The sequence below is a fragment of the Lytechinus pictus genome, chromosome 19, assembly GCF_037042905.1.
Source record: "Lytechinus pictus isolate F3 Inbred chromosome 19, Lp3.0, whole genome shotgun sequence".
NCBI classification, from domain to species: Eukaryota; Metazoa; Echinodermata; class Echinoidea; order Temnopleuroida; family Toxopneustidae; genus Lytechinus; species Lytechinus pictus.
In genome coordinates, this window is record NC_087263.1 from 7,640,279 (window position 1) to 7,659,277 (window position 18,999).

At 37.1% G+C, this 18,999-nt stretch overlaps 1 protein-coding gene across 1 annotated transcript in view; it reads left to right on the top strand.

The window, feature by feature from the left end:
• Positions 1 to 8,895: 8,895 nt before the first annotated feature.
• Positions 8,896 to 18,999, top strand: part of LOC129282671 (nuclear pore complex protein Nup205-like) — a 46,522-nt gene continuing 36,418 nt past the window's right edge. Inside the window, exons 1-6 of the mRNA XM_064113637.1 lie at positions 8,896 to 8,981; positions 12,887 to 13,029; positions 14,826 to 14,997; positions 15,267 to 15,571; positions 16,073 to 16,304; positions 17,355 to 17,525. Of these exons, the coding sequence (XP_063969707.1) occupies positions 8,954 to 8,981; positions 12,887 to 13,029; positions 14,826 to 14,997; positions 15,267 to 15,571; positions 16,073 to 16,304; positions 17,355 to 17,525 (1,051 nt within the window). The 5' untranslated portion in view covers positions 8,896 to 8,953. The remainder of the gene's footprint in view (positions 8,982 to 12,886; positions 13,030 to 14,825; positions 14,998 to 15,266; positions 15,572 to 16,072; positions 16,305 to 17,354; positions 17,526 to 18,999) is intronic.

An 18,999-nucleotide genomic window follows, 5' to 3' on the forward strand; every position in this document is an offset into this window, starting at 1 on the left:
AAATACTCAGCCCTTTGGAAAAGCCAATTATTTCATTTCTCTCTTCCCTTTCCGCGGGCTAAACCAAACACAGATTGAAGAGGGATGGGAGGGCGAGTAGAGAGACAGATTAGGAGAGGAGGGAGAGAGAGAGAGAGAGGGAGAGGGGGAGAGGAAAAGAGAGTATGTGTGGGTGTGGGTGTGTGTGAGAAAGATAAAGAGAAAGAGGGGGAAGTACAAGAGAGGGTGTATGAATGTGCAAGGGATGCGTAAGGTGGGTGTGTGTGTGTGTGTGTGTGAGGGGGGTAGGGAGAGAGAGTGTGTGGGGCGTGTATGGGTAGGTACGCTAGTGTGTGTGTGTGCATGTGAGAGAGATATCAAATAGAGAGGGAAGAGTGAGAGAAATAGTTGTGTAGCGTGAGGGAGTGGGTGTGCGTTGTGTGAGTGTGCGCGAGCGTGCATGAAAGAGTGAGGGGGAGAGGGGGCGATATTCTCGTCAAAAATTAATGACTGATACAGGGAAACGTGGTAGAGAACGAGAGAGAGAGAGAGAGGGGAGAGTTCAAAATGACCTGCTTTCGAACATCTGAGTTACACTAAGTGAAATGATGTCATATTCCAATTATAATACAAACATCCAGGTCACATGGCTTATTCATAATCACGTTGCTATTTTGAAAATGGAAAATAGTGACTACGCCTTACCTAATATTTCTCTTTGATGAAAAGGTTCACTAATACTGATTTTATTTTGTTAGAGAGGAAGAAATTAAATCCTCCCCTTTTTTTTTCAGTAACCCAACCACCCCCCCCCCCTTCCTTCCGATGAGAGTGATAGCCAAAGAGAGCCGAAATTCCGTATTAATAAAAATAAAAATAAAAATAACTCCCTTCCCTCGCTCATCCCCCTCGCCCCCATCCTCTTTCCCTTCCTACTCTATCACTCCCTTCTCCTCCCCCCCCCCCTCCTGTTTTTTTCAGTGGATGGCGGAGATCACTTCAAACGAACTGCAATGCATGGATTCAATTTTTGTTACACTATTTTTTCAGTAAAAATAAGTAAATAAATAAAATGAAAAAAAATGTAATACCCAGTATAAACCAGTGATTTATCTGATCATATCTGAGGTTCAATGTGAGGGCCATGGCCACAAAAAGGGCGATTAAAACTCTGATCAAAGCTCCGACCCCATGAGGTACTGCTAAGAAATGATTCCATCTCTCTCATCAAACTGCTGGTTAGTAATTATCACCACGGCAAACTTTCACCGCGTATCGCGTCATCATATCCGGGGGCCGTAAAACAAAACTTAGCAATCATTTTTCTGCGATTGATTGCATTGACTACAATGTACAATCAATCGTAAAAATCAAGCGTACGATCAATCGCTGACCTTTGTGTTACGGAGCTCCGGTTGGTTTATTTCAACCTCAAAACGGAATATTCGCAGCTCTGAACATCCGAAGGATAGAAGGGCCAGATTTAGGCTATCGAGTGATCTGATGTTTAGTAATATATCCCAGAATAGGTATATACATTTTTGCTTGAAATATCGTCAAAGTTGCTCTATTTTTAGTATCATGTATACATCTTCCAAATATACTTGCTTTTTTATTTCAACAATCATTCGAGTGTTTTGCATTTGCATTTATTCATTTTAGATAATTGTTAATTATATAACAATGTAACAATTTTGCTACAAAAATGATTACTTTTTCATAACAATGCTTTCGTGAACTTCCTATTAATTAATCTATACTTGATTAGTAATTTATATTTCATTTGTATGAGATTTGTAGTTGTGATGGAAATGAATTAAACTAATTGAATCTTGAATAGACACTTCCATGGAAGCATTGATTTTCTAACAAGTAACATAGTATAGTCTTTTCCATTATCAAGCCAACGGATTTGAAATTTTATCTGTTGGCTCATAAAGTGAACAAAAAAACGAGCATACATGTATTTCTATTGGCATGGATCGCCCACTACGGGATCCTCACTTCCACCATTGGATCTCAATGGATGCGAGAGGGCAGTATAACACCACTTTCCACCGATCCTGCATGAATTCGAATGTACTGAGATCCTTTTTGACGACTCGCAGCTTTTATTTTCAGCCAGTGGCGCAAAGAGGCCAAATTAAGGGGGCCAGATATGGTGGATGGAGCCAAAAAAAAAATCTAAAAAGATTCAAGCTAGCGAGCTAAAGTTTTGCCTTTTTAACACCCCTCTTATATATACATTAAAACGTTTGACACAAAGGAGTTTTTTGCTCACGTCATTATGATAACCACATGACAAGAGTATTTTTATCATTAAAAGGTTGAAAACAAAGGATTTCGTGTACACTGTGAAAATCTTGGTCAAAAGGTACTTAGGTTTTGTAAAGGTAGAAGAAATTCCGGTAGGAAGAAATTACTCGAATGCTTGAGCGCCTATAAAGGCAGCGCAGCTAAAGCCGGGGTATTTTGCAGCGCTTTGTATTCTCAGGAAAAAGTGTTTAAATCCAGCTATTATTGTTATTATTATTATCATTATCACTATGAAAATGTTGTTGTTATTTTCATTATAATTGTTATTATTAGTATTATCATTACTATTATTATCATTATTATCATTATTATTATTATTATTGTTGTTGTTGTTGTTATCATTATTATTATTATCATCATTTTCGTATTATTATTATCATTATTATTATTATTGTTGTTGTTATTGCTGTTTATTAGATGGTTCTTGGCCGTAGACTGGGTACGGTCAAGTTCCGAAGATATAAAATATATTTACTGTTTTTCTTATAGTTACAACTTTCTTCCTGGATGAATAAAAACATACATCAGTTTATTTACAAAATTGTTACAACTAGCTGTGGTTTCTTTTAACAGCAGCATTGGCACACTGGCCGTTTATAAATCTGTAATTATGATAAATCCTCGTAATAATGAATCAGTAATTGTGAGACTGGAAAATTGATACAACTTATAATTTTAGGGGAAATAATACTGGTACCAGATATGTGCAGTTTGGGAGAGCATTACAATACTTTCAAACAGATAATTTAAAGGTACCCTTGAATTTTCCTGGCCGTCAAATTTAATTAAATCACATATGGATGTCACAGCACACGAGGGTTGCCTTGCCCGAGGGGGAGCTGTCATATAGTTCATATGAACGCTCAGAATAGTGACTTGCAAAACAAAGTGTCCCATAAAAGATAACTTGATACCCTTCCTTGTTCCCCAGTAATCATTACTCATCACAACCGCGATAAAAAGAAGGTAAAAAGTTAGGCACTTTCGATCTCCAAAGGAGGCCTGTTTTATTTTAGAAACCATTTTTACCGAAATTATTGAAGCCCCCCCCCCCCCAACTATGACTACCTGCCTACCTCACCACCGTCAGTACTTAAAGGCCGGGCTTAAAAACAACTTTCAGCAAGTTTATTTGCGACTATTGTGTTCTGTGTTAGTAGCTCCATCATGATGGTTTAGCCGTTAGCTGGTGTTGTCTATCGAATGGAATTGAGTTTTATGACGAATATATACGTTTTTAAGAGCTAATTATTTTCCTCTGCAACATCCATCGCCTTATTACACAGGTTGATTGAGGTTTCTTTTTTACACTGAGAAAAGCTATTAGAACAAGTTGTAAACTTTCAAACAATTTTTAAAACTTTTTAAACAACTTTTGTTTAAAACTTCAAGTAATAGTTGTCAGAGTGACGGGTTTAAACAACGTGCTTAACTCTTTTTGGCTGAATTATTTTTTGGGGAATGATAATAACAATTGTTTTCATGTTATTTTCTTGGATCAAGATTTCCATTTTGAACCATGCATTGATACTGATGATTATTATATAGATGTTGTCCAAGAACTTTTGCTATTTATTATCTTCTCTTATATGATGTTAGGGGAGAAACTAATCATTACGAGTGTTCAATTTAATTGTACGAAACTATAAATAAATGCCAACATAACAACTTTTAAAATCTCCCTTGTGTGTCCTAAGCATGTCTTTGGCTTGTGCAGGGTCCCGTAACACAAAGGTTAGCGATTGATCGTACACTTCATTTTCACGATTGATTATACATTGTAGTCAATGGAATCAATCTTAGAAAAATGCGCTATGATCGTTGCTAAGTTTTGTATTACGGGCCCCAGATGTCTACTTTCCAAACGTCAAGCCAGACGAGACGTGTCGAAGTTAAACTTCAACAAATGCAAATATTGGGCGTTGACGTATTTTTCCCCCTCCCCTCTATTCGCCATTTCTCTGTCCTTATCCCCCCATATCGACTATACCCCTGTCATTAACTCACCCCCCCCCCATCTTCCTTGCATCCATACTTGATCTCGGAATTACGTACTTCCATGGAGGTTGGTTACCATGGAGGTTGTCATGGAAACACCCTTAACCCAATAGGTTAAAGATGCAGACCTGGGTCTTGTTATACATGCTGCCGGTCTGGGAGCAGCGAAGGTTTTTTCTTTGTTCCTTTTCCCCCTTCTTTTTTTATCCAATATTTACAAAGATAAATTACCACTTGGTCTACACTCGTCCTGTCTACCTTCCGTTAGGTCTCATCTTACATAGTCTAATCGTAATTCGTTTTCAACCAGATCGTCTTCTAATCATTTTACATTAATTGCTATTTACAATTTAATTTCGTTGCCAGTTTAGCGGTAATACATGAAGGCCTATGTAGGCCTGCCTTATAATTATGTTGCCACATATCCGCTTGGTCGTACACCACCTCAATAACTCAATTCAATTCAAGGTTTACTAAAAACATGAGTCGCAGCCAAATTGCTGAATTGGTCATGTATACAAAGTACAAACAATTAAAAGACTCATTACATAATTATAAAAAAGAAGTAACCTTTGTAAAAACTGACATAAGAAATATGGATGTAATTAATAAGGCAAGAATACTTAGGCAATGAAAATGAATATACATAAGATAATGAGGAAGTGGTAAATCAAGAATAATAAAAACAAAATAAGCAAGTTGTAAAAGGTCTTTAAAATATATGAATATTAAATAAGTGTTGATTTCCTCATTTATCAAAATAATTGATATTGCAAGTATTCATACACACTTAAAATCTTGGGCAATATACTGTCCACTGTGTTGGGTAATGTATGTTGGTATATTCTGAGCAATTATTATCAAATTTAACAAATTTATTATCCAATTTGGGCAGATTTTAACCAATCATTTGTGGACAGTATGTTGCCCAGGGTTGATTAAAAGTTAAGCATTTTTTGCCTAACTATTTTAAGAGTGTATATGATATTGTTTTTAAATGAGTAATGGGTATACTGATTGGGCATGTCTTTATTCAGGAGTTGGGGCTACATGTATTTCGAAATCTATTAGGTATGAAAGAAAAATTCCTTTAATTGCAAAATAATAGAAGAAGTAAAAATAAGACCACGTGAAATTCTGAACTTTGTATATCACCCGAATTGATCAATTTTAAATGTTTTTCATTTGTGTGAATCGTTTAATTTTTAGCATGGCGTAGCCTAGATCAAAAGCTTCGGTCTCTGTTATGTTGGTTGTTCAGCTGAACTCCTTTGGCTTCACTCACCAAATACAGAGACCGAAGTTCTAGCGCGATCTGTACAGGGGACTCAATGACCATATGTTTATGTGTATTAAGTTCGGATAAAACAGGGCAGTGAAGTTGCGCGACAGCCGAGGTAAGTCACTGTTTTTGTTCCTTTTAACTTGATTTTCCCCGTTTTGGGGCAATTAATGCCAAGAGGGAATATTAATTTGCATTTCGGTCGCGTTAATTTTCAAAAGTTTGATTCATTAAAGACAAAAAATTGAAGAGCCCCGACGGGGGGATTTTGCATTGTAAGTCCCCTAACGGTGGCTGCACGATAGCGAGCCGTCTTGTGTATGAGGAGAATTAAAATAAAAAATAATAATAAAAACAATGAAAATTAGACAGGATATGATTCCCCCCCCCCCCCATTATTCATTTAATTATGCCTATTGGAACGCCAGTACCCAATCTGAAGTTAAAAGTTAAAAAACGACGAAGCGCCACTGAACTAGAAATATTTCTAGTTCAGTGCGAATAGTCCGGGTTATAACTGAGCAAGGTGCCACTTGGAGAAGGAGAAATTTTCATATAGTGCCTCTAGACCAGTTTTTTACGCTGAATATGAATATATGAGGTAAACAGGCTGTATCCTGAAAATTAACCTGTGAGGGCGCTTTTTTCAAAATGGCCGCCATATTTTCTGAGAATTTGAATTTTCGTACATAGATTTTGACATAAGCATTCAATTGCCATAAAATTAGTGTCATATGAAAGCCAAATAAATTCCCTACAATTTGGTACTATTTATAGGGGATAAGTTGGTCATTTGGTTGAGATTTTAAGTAGAAAACTGCATTTTTTGTATTTTTTTCCCAAAAATTAAAAATTTTACAAATACATGATTTTACATAATTCTATGAAAAATTTATTAATTACCTTGAAATGTTCCTGAAAACTTTATTGATATACTATTATCATGTGGATGAAATTACAACTCTGTATCATTCTTTTTAGCAAATTTATAAGGTATCAAACTTGAATACTTCAATTTCAGAAATGTCGCTTTTTGTATGCATTTCCATAGATTAATACGTATAACATGTATAATACATGTATGTATAATACATGTATGTATAATGTATAGTTAAAACTTAAATGCTATTATCTCCACTAGTTAATCACTTGCAGAGTCAGGAGTAGGCTTTTCTCTATCAGCTACATAAAACATTTTCAGGGGGTGGGGGTGTCGAAGTCCTCCCCCCCCCCCCCCCCCCCCGTTGCTATATCATGTTGTTGTATATTGCCTATTTGTTAGAAAACTAACTGTTTTTTGGAGCACCCATTGAGGCAAAAGGCAATTCTTTATAGGTAGCTGATAGAGCAATTAAAGCATATTCTGTCCTCCTTAATTGGTTTCAAGGCAGTAAAAGTGGCAGAACTATATATCAGAGTTGCCTTTTTACCTCAATGGGGGCTCAAAAATTGTGAATTTTCCAATAAATAGGCAATAATGCAAAGGGGGAGGGGGTGATTTCGACAGACCCCAGAAGGGGGTAGGCTTTTATTTGCCAGCACATCTTTATAGCTGATAAAGCAAAGCCCATTCTTTCCTCTCTTAGCGGTTTCAAGGCAATAAAAGTGGCAAAACTATATATCAGAGACGCCTTTTTGCTTCAATGGGGGCTCCAAAATGGTGAATTTTCAACAAGTAGCCAAATACCAAAAATTAGTGGGGTAACTTTTACAGCCGCCTGAATGAGATAGGCTTCAATTTGCCAACACTTCTTTATATGGAGCTAATAGAGCAAAGCCTACTCTTTGCTCTCCAAGTCATTGCAAGAAAATATAATTTGCTGTACTATAATAGTAGAAACGCCCTTTTGCTTTAATGAGTGATCCAAAATTGTGAATGTCCAATAGATAGTCAAATACCGAAAATTGGTGAGGTAAATTCTACAGCCCCCGAACATTCTGAAGGGGATAGCTAGGCTTTGATTTGCCAACACTTCTTTACAGCTGATAGAGCAAAGCCTACTCTTTCTTCTCTGAGTCATTGCAAGAAAATAAAATTGGCTGTACTATATAGTAGAAACGCGCTTTTGCCTCAATGGGTGATCCAAAATGGTGAAATATCCAATATAATAGGCAATATACATGATATAGAGGAGGGGGGGGGGTTGACTTAGACAGCCCCTGAGAGGGCTAGGGTTCGACGTGCCAGCGCTTATTAATATGTAGCTGGTAAACTCTACTCTACCCTACTCTTTCCTCTCTAAGTGGTCTCAAATCAATAAAATAGGGTGTACAACAAAGCACAAACGCTTTTTGGCCTCAATGTTGTGAATTTTCAAATAAATTGGCAATATTAAGCAAAAGCTCCCCCTCCCCGAGAGGGGTAGGCTTCGATGTGCCACTTCTTTAGATTTAGCTGGTAGAAAAAAGTCTATTCTTTTCCTCGCCAAGTGGTTTCAAAGCAATTAAAGTGGATGTACTGTATAACAGAAATGCCTTTTGCCTCAATGGGTGCTCCAAAAAACCTTATTTTACTAACAAATAGGCAATATACAACAACATGATATAGCAACGGGGGGGGGGGGGGGAGGACTTCGACACCCCACCCCCTGAAAATGTTAGGCTTCGATGTGCCAAAATTTTGTTTTATGTAGCTGATAGAGAATTAAAGCCTTCTCTTAACTCTGCAAGTGATTAACTAGTGGAGATAATTGCATTTAAGTTTTAACTATACATCATACATACATGTATCATACATGTTATACGTATTAATCTATGGAAATGCAAACAAAAAGCGACATTTCTGAAATTGAAGTATTCAAGTTTGATACCTTATAAATTTGCTAAAAAGAATGATACAGAGTTGTAATTTCATCCACATGATAATAGTATATCAATAAAGTTTTCAGGAACATTTCAAGGTAATTAATAAATTTTTCATAGAATTATGTAAAATCATGTATTTGTAAAATTTTCAATTTTTGGGAAAAAAATACAAAAAATGCAGTTTTCTACTTAAAATCTCAGCCAAATGACCTACTTATCCCCTATAAATAGTACCAAATTGTAGGGAATTTATTTGGCTTTCATATGACACTAATTTTATGGCAATTGAATGCTTATGTCAAAATCTATGTACGAAAATTCGAATTCTCAGAAAATATGGCGGCCATTTTGAAAAAAGCGCCCTCACAGGTTAATTTTCAGGATACAGCCTGTTTACCTCATATATTCATATTCAGCGTAAAAAACTGGTCTAGAGGCACTATATGAAAATTTCTCCTTCTCCAAGTGGCACCTTGCTCAGTTATAACCCGGACTAGAAGCGCAAAAGAAAAATGTATTAACCCTAACATGACGTTAGATGGCGCTCTAACCGTCTGCTAGAAATCGGTCAAAATGGCAGAACGCATGGCGGTTAATTTGGGTAAGATTCAAACTCCTACTTTTGTGAAAATTGTATTTTCCTTGGTTCCATAACCCTTGAAATAAACTGATTCATTATGTTCAATGTTGATAGTATGCGTGCTAAGGTGAATCCAGATGATTATTTGCAGTAGATCTATAAGATTTATATCCATTTCCAGGGGGTTATTTGACTGAGTTCAGCGAGTTCGTTTCTTTTCACCGCCGACGCTCTGGCGATGTTGAGTGTCCAGTCTCGGTGGGTGCGATCTCAGGCGCGCGGCTTGCGGCTCCTGAAATGAATCGGGTAAAAATGCCAATTCGTCTACTGCTAACTAACAAATTCAATTTTTACTGGATTTAGACGCTAATTGTGAAATGGGAAATACCATAGCCATGGCATAGGCTAAAGTAAGGGTAATATTTTTGATGTTTGCACTTTGTTTTAAAAAAACAAAAATTAATTTAAAACAAAAAGTCAATAAAAAAAAAATGAAAAATCTGATTTAACGTTAGAATTTTAAAAAATCCGATTTAGACTAGTCTAAGTCTAGAGTAAAGTGCCCAAATACTGGGGCCCGTTTCTCAACACCTGGACAAGTTACTTGTCATATCTTTGACTCTATCCACCATTCACCAACCACGGTGATAGTTCCAATCTTACTAAACCTGTTTCTCGAAAGGCTTCCTAACTAGCAGTAGAGGCGCACGGCCAATATCATATGGGAGACTCTCCCCAATAGGGGAGACAATCTCCCACATTGGAGACTTGCTTTGCAAAAGGACAAAAGAAACAACACCAACAAAAGCATGATTTTTTCCACCCAAAATTTTGTCTCACCGAGGTCAGAAGCCCATTCGTTTTGTGTGTGATTGACAACAAAAATCCTTTATCAAAACAAAAGTAGACGGTGAATATTTAAAGTAGACTTTGAAAAGGGGTAATTTTTCATGAGGAATCTGCTTATCACATTTTTATTTGCCGCCAAAGTAATCCTTTTGCAGCAAATGTAAACAAAGGAAATTGGACTCCAAAACTGGAGACTGTCTCTGAAATTGGATACCCAAATTCTTTACAAAAGTCTCTGATATTGGAGATAATCTCCCACATTGGAGACAGTCTCCAATATTGGCCGTGCGCCTCTACTGACTAGAATACCTTGATATCGATACTATCGCCTTCGGTAAAAAGAGCAGACGAGACGTAGCCTTAGTCACAAACTAGCATAATTTTCAAAAAGAAAAATTATGACAAAATTGCAAATATTGTGATGAATTAGGAAATGCATCTTTTCAAAATAATAGCACATGTAAATTATGCATCATACATACTTAGACCATGAAGATTAGAGCATTCAATTGCTGAGAAAATTAAATTATGAATAAATCATTTCATGACTAGAAAATCACATGTGGACGTTGAGATGGGTACCCACGGGACATCGAATTTTAATAGTTTGCGAAAGTAAACCATAACGGTTTTCTTTGTAAAATGATGACAATTTATACGCCCTTCTACGATTCCAAACATCATCAAAATATAGTTTAACAAAAAACAAAAATAAATCTTTGAAACTGAAACATACGATTTGACAAATTCTATGCATAAATTAGAGATAGAATTTATCCAAATGTTAATAGGGGTTTGAAAACGACAAATACGAGTCCAGTTATGGATGGCCTGACGTAGAATCTTTATCGATTAAGTCATTTTACTATTTCAAACTGAATGGTTTTGTGGCGTTTTACCAACAGTTTTTATAGTTTCTTTCTATTAGAATTATCATTGAATGCATTATCCCACTTGTTTTGTGATGTAATTTCAACCTCTATGATTGATTACGTAAGATTGTTATTTTCAAATATCTAGGCACTTTTGCTTGTCATAGTCTATCCATGTGATGCCACTACGTCATTAAGAAAGAAGTTATGACAGGTTCGGAGGTGTCATAAATATTTAGTAAGGTTGTTGTACCCGATCTTGGTAAAGAGGGCTTCGTGAAACGGTTAGCGGACAAGTAGCTGAGCACTATCTCCGAGTTAGACTTATGACGGTGTTGAGAAACGGGCCCCTGGACACTTAAGCATAATTGGACCCGAACAAAAATACAATCATTGTCATTGAATCGTATAATTATAAAATTAAAAATCATGTTTATTTCCGTAGAAGTACAAACATGACAAATGTTGAATATTAGTGTCATAAAATTAATAGAAAAAAAAATTAGCAGGGTGCGACATAGACCAAAAGCTTCGGTCTCTGTTAGCGTTATGTTGGCTGTTCCGCTGAACTCTGTTTGCTCCACTCACCAAATACAGAGACAAGTTTTAGCTCGATCTGTACAGGAACTCAATGGCCATATGTTTATGTATTTTACTATTAAGTTAGGCTAAAACAGGGAAGTGAAGTTGCGCGACAGCCGAAGTAAGTCAATGTCTTTTCCCCGTTTTGGTGCATTTTAGGCCAAAACGGAATAATCTTTATTTTTGGTACAGTTCTTTTTATATATACATGTATTTATGAAATAAAGACAAAAATCGATGAGCCCCGTCGGGGGGATTTTGCATTGTTAACCCCCTAATGGTGGCTGCACGATAGCGAGCCGTCTGTGTACGAGGAGAAATAAAAAAGTTTAAAATGTAAAAAAAAATCCTCGAAAAAGACGGCTGCCAGCTGTCTAGGTGCTACATAGCTTTTTATTCTAGAAGCACTTGCCCAGTCGGGCAAGTAGATTTTTAAATAGTTGTAATATACTTGCCCAAAAATCTATTTCACTTGCCCGAAAAATCATTAAAAAATGTTTTACCTCTCCAAAAGAAGGTTTTGCAGTTGTTAAACCATTGACCCTTTTCTCTCTTGACATGAAGTTGAACTGATGGTCTACTTTGTTATTGCATTTCTTTTTCCAAAATGATTTTATCTTGCCTGCCATGACCAAAATTAGGGTCAATATTTCAAATCAACCCTAATTTTGGTCATTCTACTGTGAGAATTTTGTTTGCCCAATTCGGGCAAGTAGTTTTGATCTTTACTTCAAAACACTTGCCCGACTCTAACTGTAACTTGCCCTGGGCAATCGGGCAAGTGCTTATGTAGCACCCTGAAATAGAATAGAAAAATAATGGTAAATGGAAATTATTTACTTAGAGGAAAGTGCCCAAATATTGGACACTTTTAAAAAGCATAATTGGACCAAAACAAAAATACAATCATTGAATCATATAGACCCGTTATAAAAGTCCATTTTTGATGCACGTGTACACGGCATGTTTTTCGGTCGTGTACACATAAACACAAACAGCCAGCTATGTTAGGTTTGATAACTTGCATCTCAGAATTTCCACCAATAATTCATGATCTGATGATTACAAATACAATTTTTTTCAACTTGATTTTTCTTTCATATAAGCAAATATAAGGTGTAAAAAAAATGACTGTAGATTGCTTTGATATCGTAAATGCCAATATCGATCACTTGAAAGTTTGTGCAGGAGATCGGAGATGACACAGAGATGTTGTTTTTCTCTCCCCCCCCCCCTTTCTCCGTCTCTCCCTTGATTTAGCGCGTATCAGGTAAATTAAGCGTAATTTATACAGGAAATCTGCATAAAACATGGACTCAAACGTGGGTTTTCAAAACCATCTTTGTGAATTTGGGCTGCAGTGTTTTGATTGTCTGGCTGAGTAAATGTCTCATCAACCAATCTCTAGATATTGGAGCAAGACATGGCCTCAGCACCGCCAACATAGACAAGAGTTATTTAACTTTCAATTTTTTGCTTGGGTTGACTTGATGTTTAATGCTTGTTTGATTTTTCTCTTTTCATTAAACTTTTGCTTGGATTTCCCTTTAATTAAGGAAGGATTGAAGTGGGGTAGTCATATCAGAGTTCCATTTTTTCATTGAATCTCTATTTGTTTTACAGGCTCCAGGATATGGGGTCCATACAAGGAGCTCTACCATACGGTCTCCCTCATCGTCTCCAAGAGATGCCCGGATCCTTACCAGGAGCTTGATGCTATCATCAGAAAACACAAACCAGACTTTGTCGCCCTTCTTAAGAATCCAGTAAGTCATTAGTACATTAACTTCAAGTCCACCCAAACACAATGTGGGTTTAAATAAAAAGAGGAAAAAGATATGAGCATTAAACAGTGAAAACTTTTTGAAATTAGATGTAAAATAAGAAAGTTATGCCATTTTACATTTTCGCTTTATTTTTTACAAAACGGTTATGCATATATGCACAACACAGTTTTGTGAAATTAAGCAAAAATTTAAAATGGCTTAACTTTCTTATACTACATCCAATATTAATGTAACTCACTGTTTTCTACTTTGACTCCTCTTTTCATTCAAATCAACTTTATGCTGGAGAACCAACCCTTTTGTGACTTAAGTCACCTAAATGTGATTGAGCGCACGCTTGCTGCTGTTACCAATATTATTTTTCGTAATATTACAATGAAAATCATTCCCTCCGAAAAATAACAATACCCCTATTTAAAGTTTAGTATCGTCTGAAGAGTATGTTCACTGATCATTTGAATGAATTTGAATACAATCTTGTACTCACTCTGCTCTTGTAGTGTATGTGAAATTTCAGTATCCGAACTCTTGTATCGCTAGTCGACCTTCGACAAGTCTAATTATCACCTATATCACTGAAGCAACTAATCACCTAACTCATGGAAGCAATATCTTGTCAACTGTGTTCAGTCAAACAGATTTCTGTTGTTGTAATGATTTCTTTGTGAGTCTGCCCATGATCTACGATTACATCTTTAAAAACTCTGCAAACTATGAAATTATTTTTCAAAAGTTATATCATTCTCCCCAATCGGTTCTGTGACATTTGTCGGTGACAATTGTAGGGACAGTGATTTTCCGCGATCGCGGAAAACGGACGGAATTCACGGAATCGGCCTTTTGAAACGGAAAGTGGCTTTTCAAACGGAAAATCACAGAAAACATGATTTTTCCCAAAATGCACAAAATAGCAACAGAAATTAATCCCAAATCCTCACCAAAATACGAATATCAACTGAAAAAAACACAATCTCACTTTGCAACAACAATCATGACAATCAACACATCGTAACTACACTCGAGCCCCTCCATCACTCGATTGTATCTAAATTAGTTTACACTCACGTCCGCATATAAGGCAGAATACGGCCGTGTGTTGCTGCCCTCTGCGTTCGGTCATAATATAATGATCACGGTGATTCAACAAATCCAAAATGGCGGATAGGCAGAAGTCGTCGACTGCTCAAAACGATGTCCGAAAAGTCCCCAAATCAGCGATAAAATCCCATTTAACCATAAAATAATGCGAATAATATGAAAGGTGAGAATGTATTCATGTTGATTATGTTTCTCTAAAGAGTTTTTGAGCTCGAATCTCTTCGATAAAAATGGATTTTAAAGCGATGTTAGTACATTGGTAGATGCAAATTTTGACCAGCGCTAGCATTTTGACATCGCTACTCATTGCGTATTGGTTTTCTATGTAAACGGAATTGTCACTTTTTCATGTACACAAAGTCTATGGGGAAACGGAATTTCCGTTTTCAGACGTGCTGAAACGGAATTTGAGATTTTCTGAAACGGAAAATCACTGTCCCTACAATTGCTCCGATGGAAAATCTGCATGTGAAGCCAAACATAAAACTTAACCTCCAAAACTAAATAATCCTTAATCCCATTCCCAATCTTTACATTATTCTGAAACTAAAATCTCTATTACAATCCTATTAAACCCTATGCCCTTCTGAGATATTAAGACTAGCAAATCACCTGTATCGATTTTGTTCATCGCTAGTATTCTTATTACAATTGTCTCATCTGATTTGATCCTCTAGGCAAAGAATTCGCAACACAGAGAACAGATCAAGAAAGCTGATGTTGATGGCGTCGTTATTTCAGGCCAGGCTAGGAGTCGCGTGCTACCAAGGCAACTCATTGAAGAGGCTCTTATCATCAGCGACCTATTTGATCTGAACGAGTATGCAGCTGTGGAGCTACTTCTGGCAGGTAATTGGGAACCCTTCCAATACTCTGTGCCATGTCTACTGTATGTAGACAAGATTTATTATTTTAGTGTTTTCCATATTACGAACTGGATATTTTACAAACAATACGCAACTGGAAAAAACAACATTTTGAGTATTTCCTGCTTATATTGATGACATCCAAGCTCTAGGACTTATTAATTGACATGTATTTGGTGTAGCTTTTCACCCATCTGCATTGCGTATGTATATTACATTGGAGCATATACTTATCCTTGTTTCTTTCATTAGGAGACCAACAGCAGCCTCATTTTCCTGGCCTACCGCGTGGGCTAGTCGCTGTCCTTCTCTACTACGATGGTCGATGTAGCCTCATCAACACCCTGCAGCTTCTGATCCAGTCACGCCGTGGTCGTACATGGACCTTTGACCTCGACGATGAAGTCGTTGACCTCGTGACATCATTCACCAATGACCTCGTCTCTGAGGGGCTGGTCAAGAAGGTGCTGGAGTTCCTGAAGAAGATGGATGTTGTCAAGGAGATGAATGACCTGGCTAAGGAAAGGGCCCTTGGAGGACCAAAGCACCGACATGATGTTAGTTGATATTACAGTCCTTATTTAATTTAATCATTGGGAAAGATTGGTCACATAGTTATGCGGTCTCTTTGTGGTTGTAATTTGTAGGTCTCAGTGAATTGATGAAACTGACAATACACTATGATTCTGAACATCAGAAAGAGAACTGGTTGTAGGTAATCTGAACACCTCAGGTTGAGTTCAAAGCTTGTTACGAGAGCAAATGATTTCAAGATGACCATACTGCAAACCTATAATTAATGTTTCTTACTCGGAGCTGCCAACCTGTACTGATTTTCAGTATTTATTAGTGAAAATTGAGAAAAATACTGATGGTTTCAAGCAAAATACTGATTTCGAAAGTTTCAGTTTAATTTGTTGTCTTACGTTATTTCTTATAAAATAATGAGTTTCCTCACCAAATACTGTATTTTCAGCTTTTAGAATACTGAATGTTTGTAGTTTTGCAGCCCTGCTTACTGGACATATATAACTCTTCTCCTTGAATTGTATTCCTAGGTTCAGGAGTTTATTCGTGGTGTCCGTTCCTCTCTCGCCGACTGCCTCTACTGCTTTGCCTGTCAGACACCCTTTGGGAGAAAGGACACCATTCTTCTTGCCAAGCATCTCATGAATGAGATAGAGTTGAATGCTAGTGGTAGTATTGATGAATGCTCCATAGCCCTTCTCATGGCCTTCATGTACAGCATTGATACAGGTGTAATTGAACAGAGGCCTGAGGACAGAGAAGGTGAGTGAAGCCCAGCGCACACTATGCGATTCGTCGCGATCCGATTTTCAAAGAAACTATAACAACATCTGGAAGCGCCGTGGTGTAGCAGTTCTGACTCTCGCCTTGTAATCAGAGGGTCGTGTGTTCGAATCCCACCATGGCCTAGCGTCCTTTGGCAAGGCGTCAATCCACACTTTGCCACTCTCACCCAGGTGCTAATTGGTTACCGGTAGGAAACAACCCTCATTGTGGTTGGTTTAGTAAGTGTGCGCCTAATAGGCTGCTTGAAATGCTATAAATCCAGTGATCGGGTAATAATAATTGTGAAGCGCTTTGAGCAGTTGTAGATTGATGAAGCGCTATATACATGTAAATGCTTATTATTATTTTCTGATATGACTTTCAAATCAATAACAGGGTTCCCACAGTCATGGAAAATCCTGGAAAAATTTGTGGTCATGGAAAGTCAGGGAATTTGGAAAATTTGTGAAAAGTCATGGAAATGCATTTACCTCTTGCCTATGGCAGCTTTCCAGTCTGTAGTGTGTCACAACTCTCATACTCTGATCATACTCTGCTATTATAATTGGTGTTCATGATTTCCATTTTTCCAAGCTTTGTGACATTTCCAATGAAAAAAAAAACCCTGCTCTATTAAGAATGAGTTTGATGTGATAAATGCCACTTGACAATTTCAAAATGAGTTTGCACAGAACCTAATAAAATGACCACCCAAGGGTCTGTTTGCTTTTCATAAATAAATAATTTTGAAATAAATTTGGTAATTGGTTAGAAATTAGCAAAATATGCCTGAGATTTGAGTCAAATATAAGGTACTTTTAATAATACATTGTCCCACATATACTTATCTGTGTTGCCAATCTACTCAGTAGGTTATATTTTGTCCCTTACTCTCTTTATATTTCTATCAATTTCACTGCTGAATTTTTCATTTTGGGATACTATTTATTATTTGTAATTGTATATTCGTAGAAGCACTTATGACTAGGCCACATAATGCATTGGAAATGTTAACAATTTCAAGTCATATAAAAATGATTCTTGCAGAGTTAGAGCAGCAGCTACCAATCTTGAAGGATAACCAGTATCTTCCTGCAATCCATGACCTTATGACCTCTGAAGACGAAGGTCAATGGAAGGTCAAAGGGATCAAGGGGGTCATGCAGCTGGCCTGGGCGTTGACCCTGAGGAATTCTGCTCAGCTACCAGAACTTTCACGTAAGATATTCTGGAAATGTGATTTTAATTTGAAACAACAATAACATATATATGCAAGTATGGAAGTAATGGAACACTTCAAACTGTATGCCATAAACGTTTGATAAAACAAATGTATGTTAATCAAAACAATCTAAGGAAATACGGAAAATGAATGGCCATTTCATGGATATGAAGGTTTGAAATTTTAACAACTTTTGGTGAAGGTTTTTTTGTCTCACCTGCATAGCAGAGTGAGACTATAGGCGCCGCTTTTCCGACGGCGACGGCGGCGTCAACACCAAATCTTAACCTGAGGTTAAGTTTTTGAAATGACAGCATAACTTAGAAAGTATATGGACCTAGTTCATGAAACTTGGCCATAAGGTTAATCAAGTATTACTGAACATCCTGCCTGAGTTTCATGTCACATGACTAAGGTCAAAGGTCATTTAGGGTCAATTAACTTAGACCATGTTGGGGGAATCAACATCAAAATCTTAACCTAAGGTTAAGTTTTTGAAATGTCATCATAACTTAGAAAATATATGGACCTAGTTCATGAAACTTATACATAAGGTTAATCAAGTATCACTGAACATCCTGCATGAGTTTCACGTCACATGACCAAGGTCAAAGGTCATTTAGGGTCAATGAACTTTGGCCGAATTGGGGGTATCTGTTGAATTACCATCATAACTTTGAAAGTTTATGGATCTGATTCATGAAACTTGGATATAATAGTAATCAAGTATTACTGAACATCCTGTGCAAGTTTCAGGTCACATGATCAAGGTCAAAGGTCATTTAGGGTCAATGAACTTTGGCCAAATTGGGGTATTTGTTGAATTACAGCCATAAATTTGAAAGTGTGTTGGTCTAGTTCATAAAACTTGGACATAATAGTAATCAAGTATCACTGAACATCCTGTGCGAGTTTCAGGTCACATGATCAAGGTCAAAGGTCATGTAAGGTCAAAGAACTTTGGCCACGTTGGGGGTATTTTTTGAATTGCCATCATATCTCTATTTGTGTATTGGTCTAGTTCATAAAACGTGGAAATAAGAGTAACCAAGTATCACTGAACATCTTGTGCGAGTTATAGTAGTTTTCAAAATCAGCACTGCTGCTATATTGAATCGCGTGATGCAGGTGAGACGGCCAGAGGCATTCCACTTGTTTTTAACCCCACCGGTTAACTCTAAACACCTGTTTATTAATTGTAATATAATGACTCAGGCGTAGTCTACATTACAAGACTGCACTGCTAAGAATGTTACTTTATGAATCTGGCAGATACGAGTACTTAAGGACATGAAGGGGGATGGGGGGTGTTTCACACAGAGTCAAGTATGACTTAGAGTCGCACTTAACTCCTTGGATGCTGAATTCTCTAATTCCCATAGACTTTGTACAGGTGCCACTCGGTTCCCGTAGCCTATGGGTTAGATGCCGACGCGTAAATGATATGTAACGCACAATCTTATTGATTAA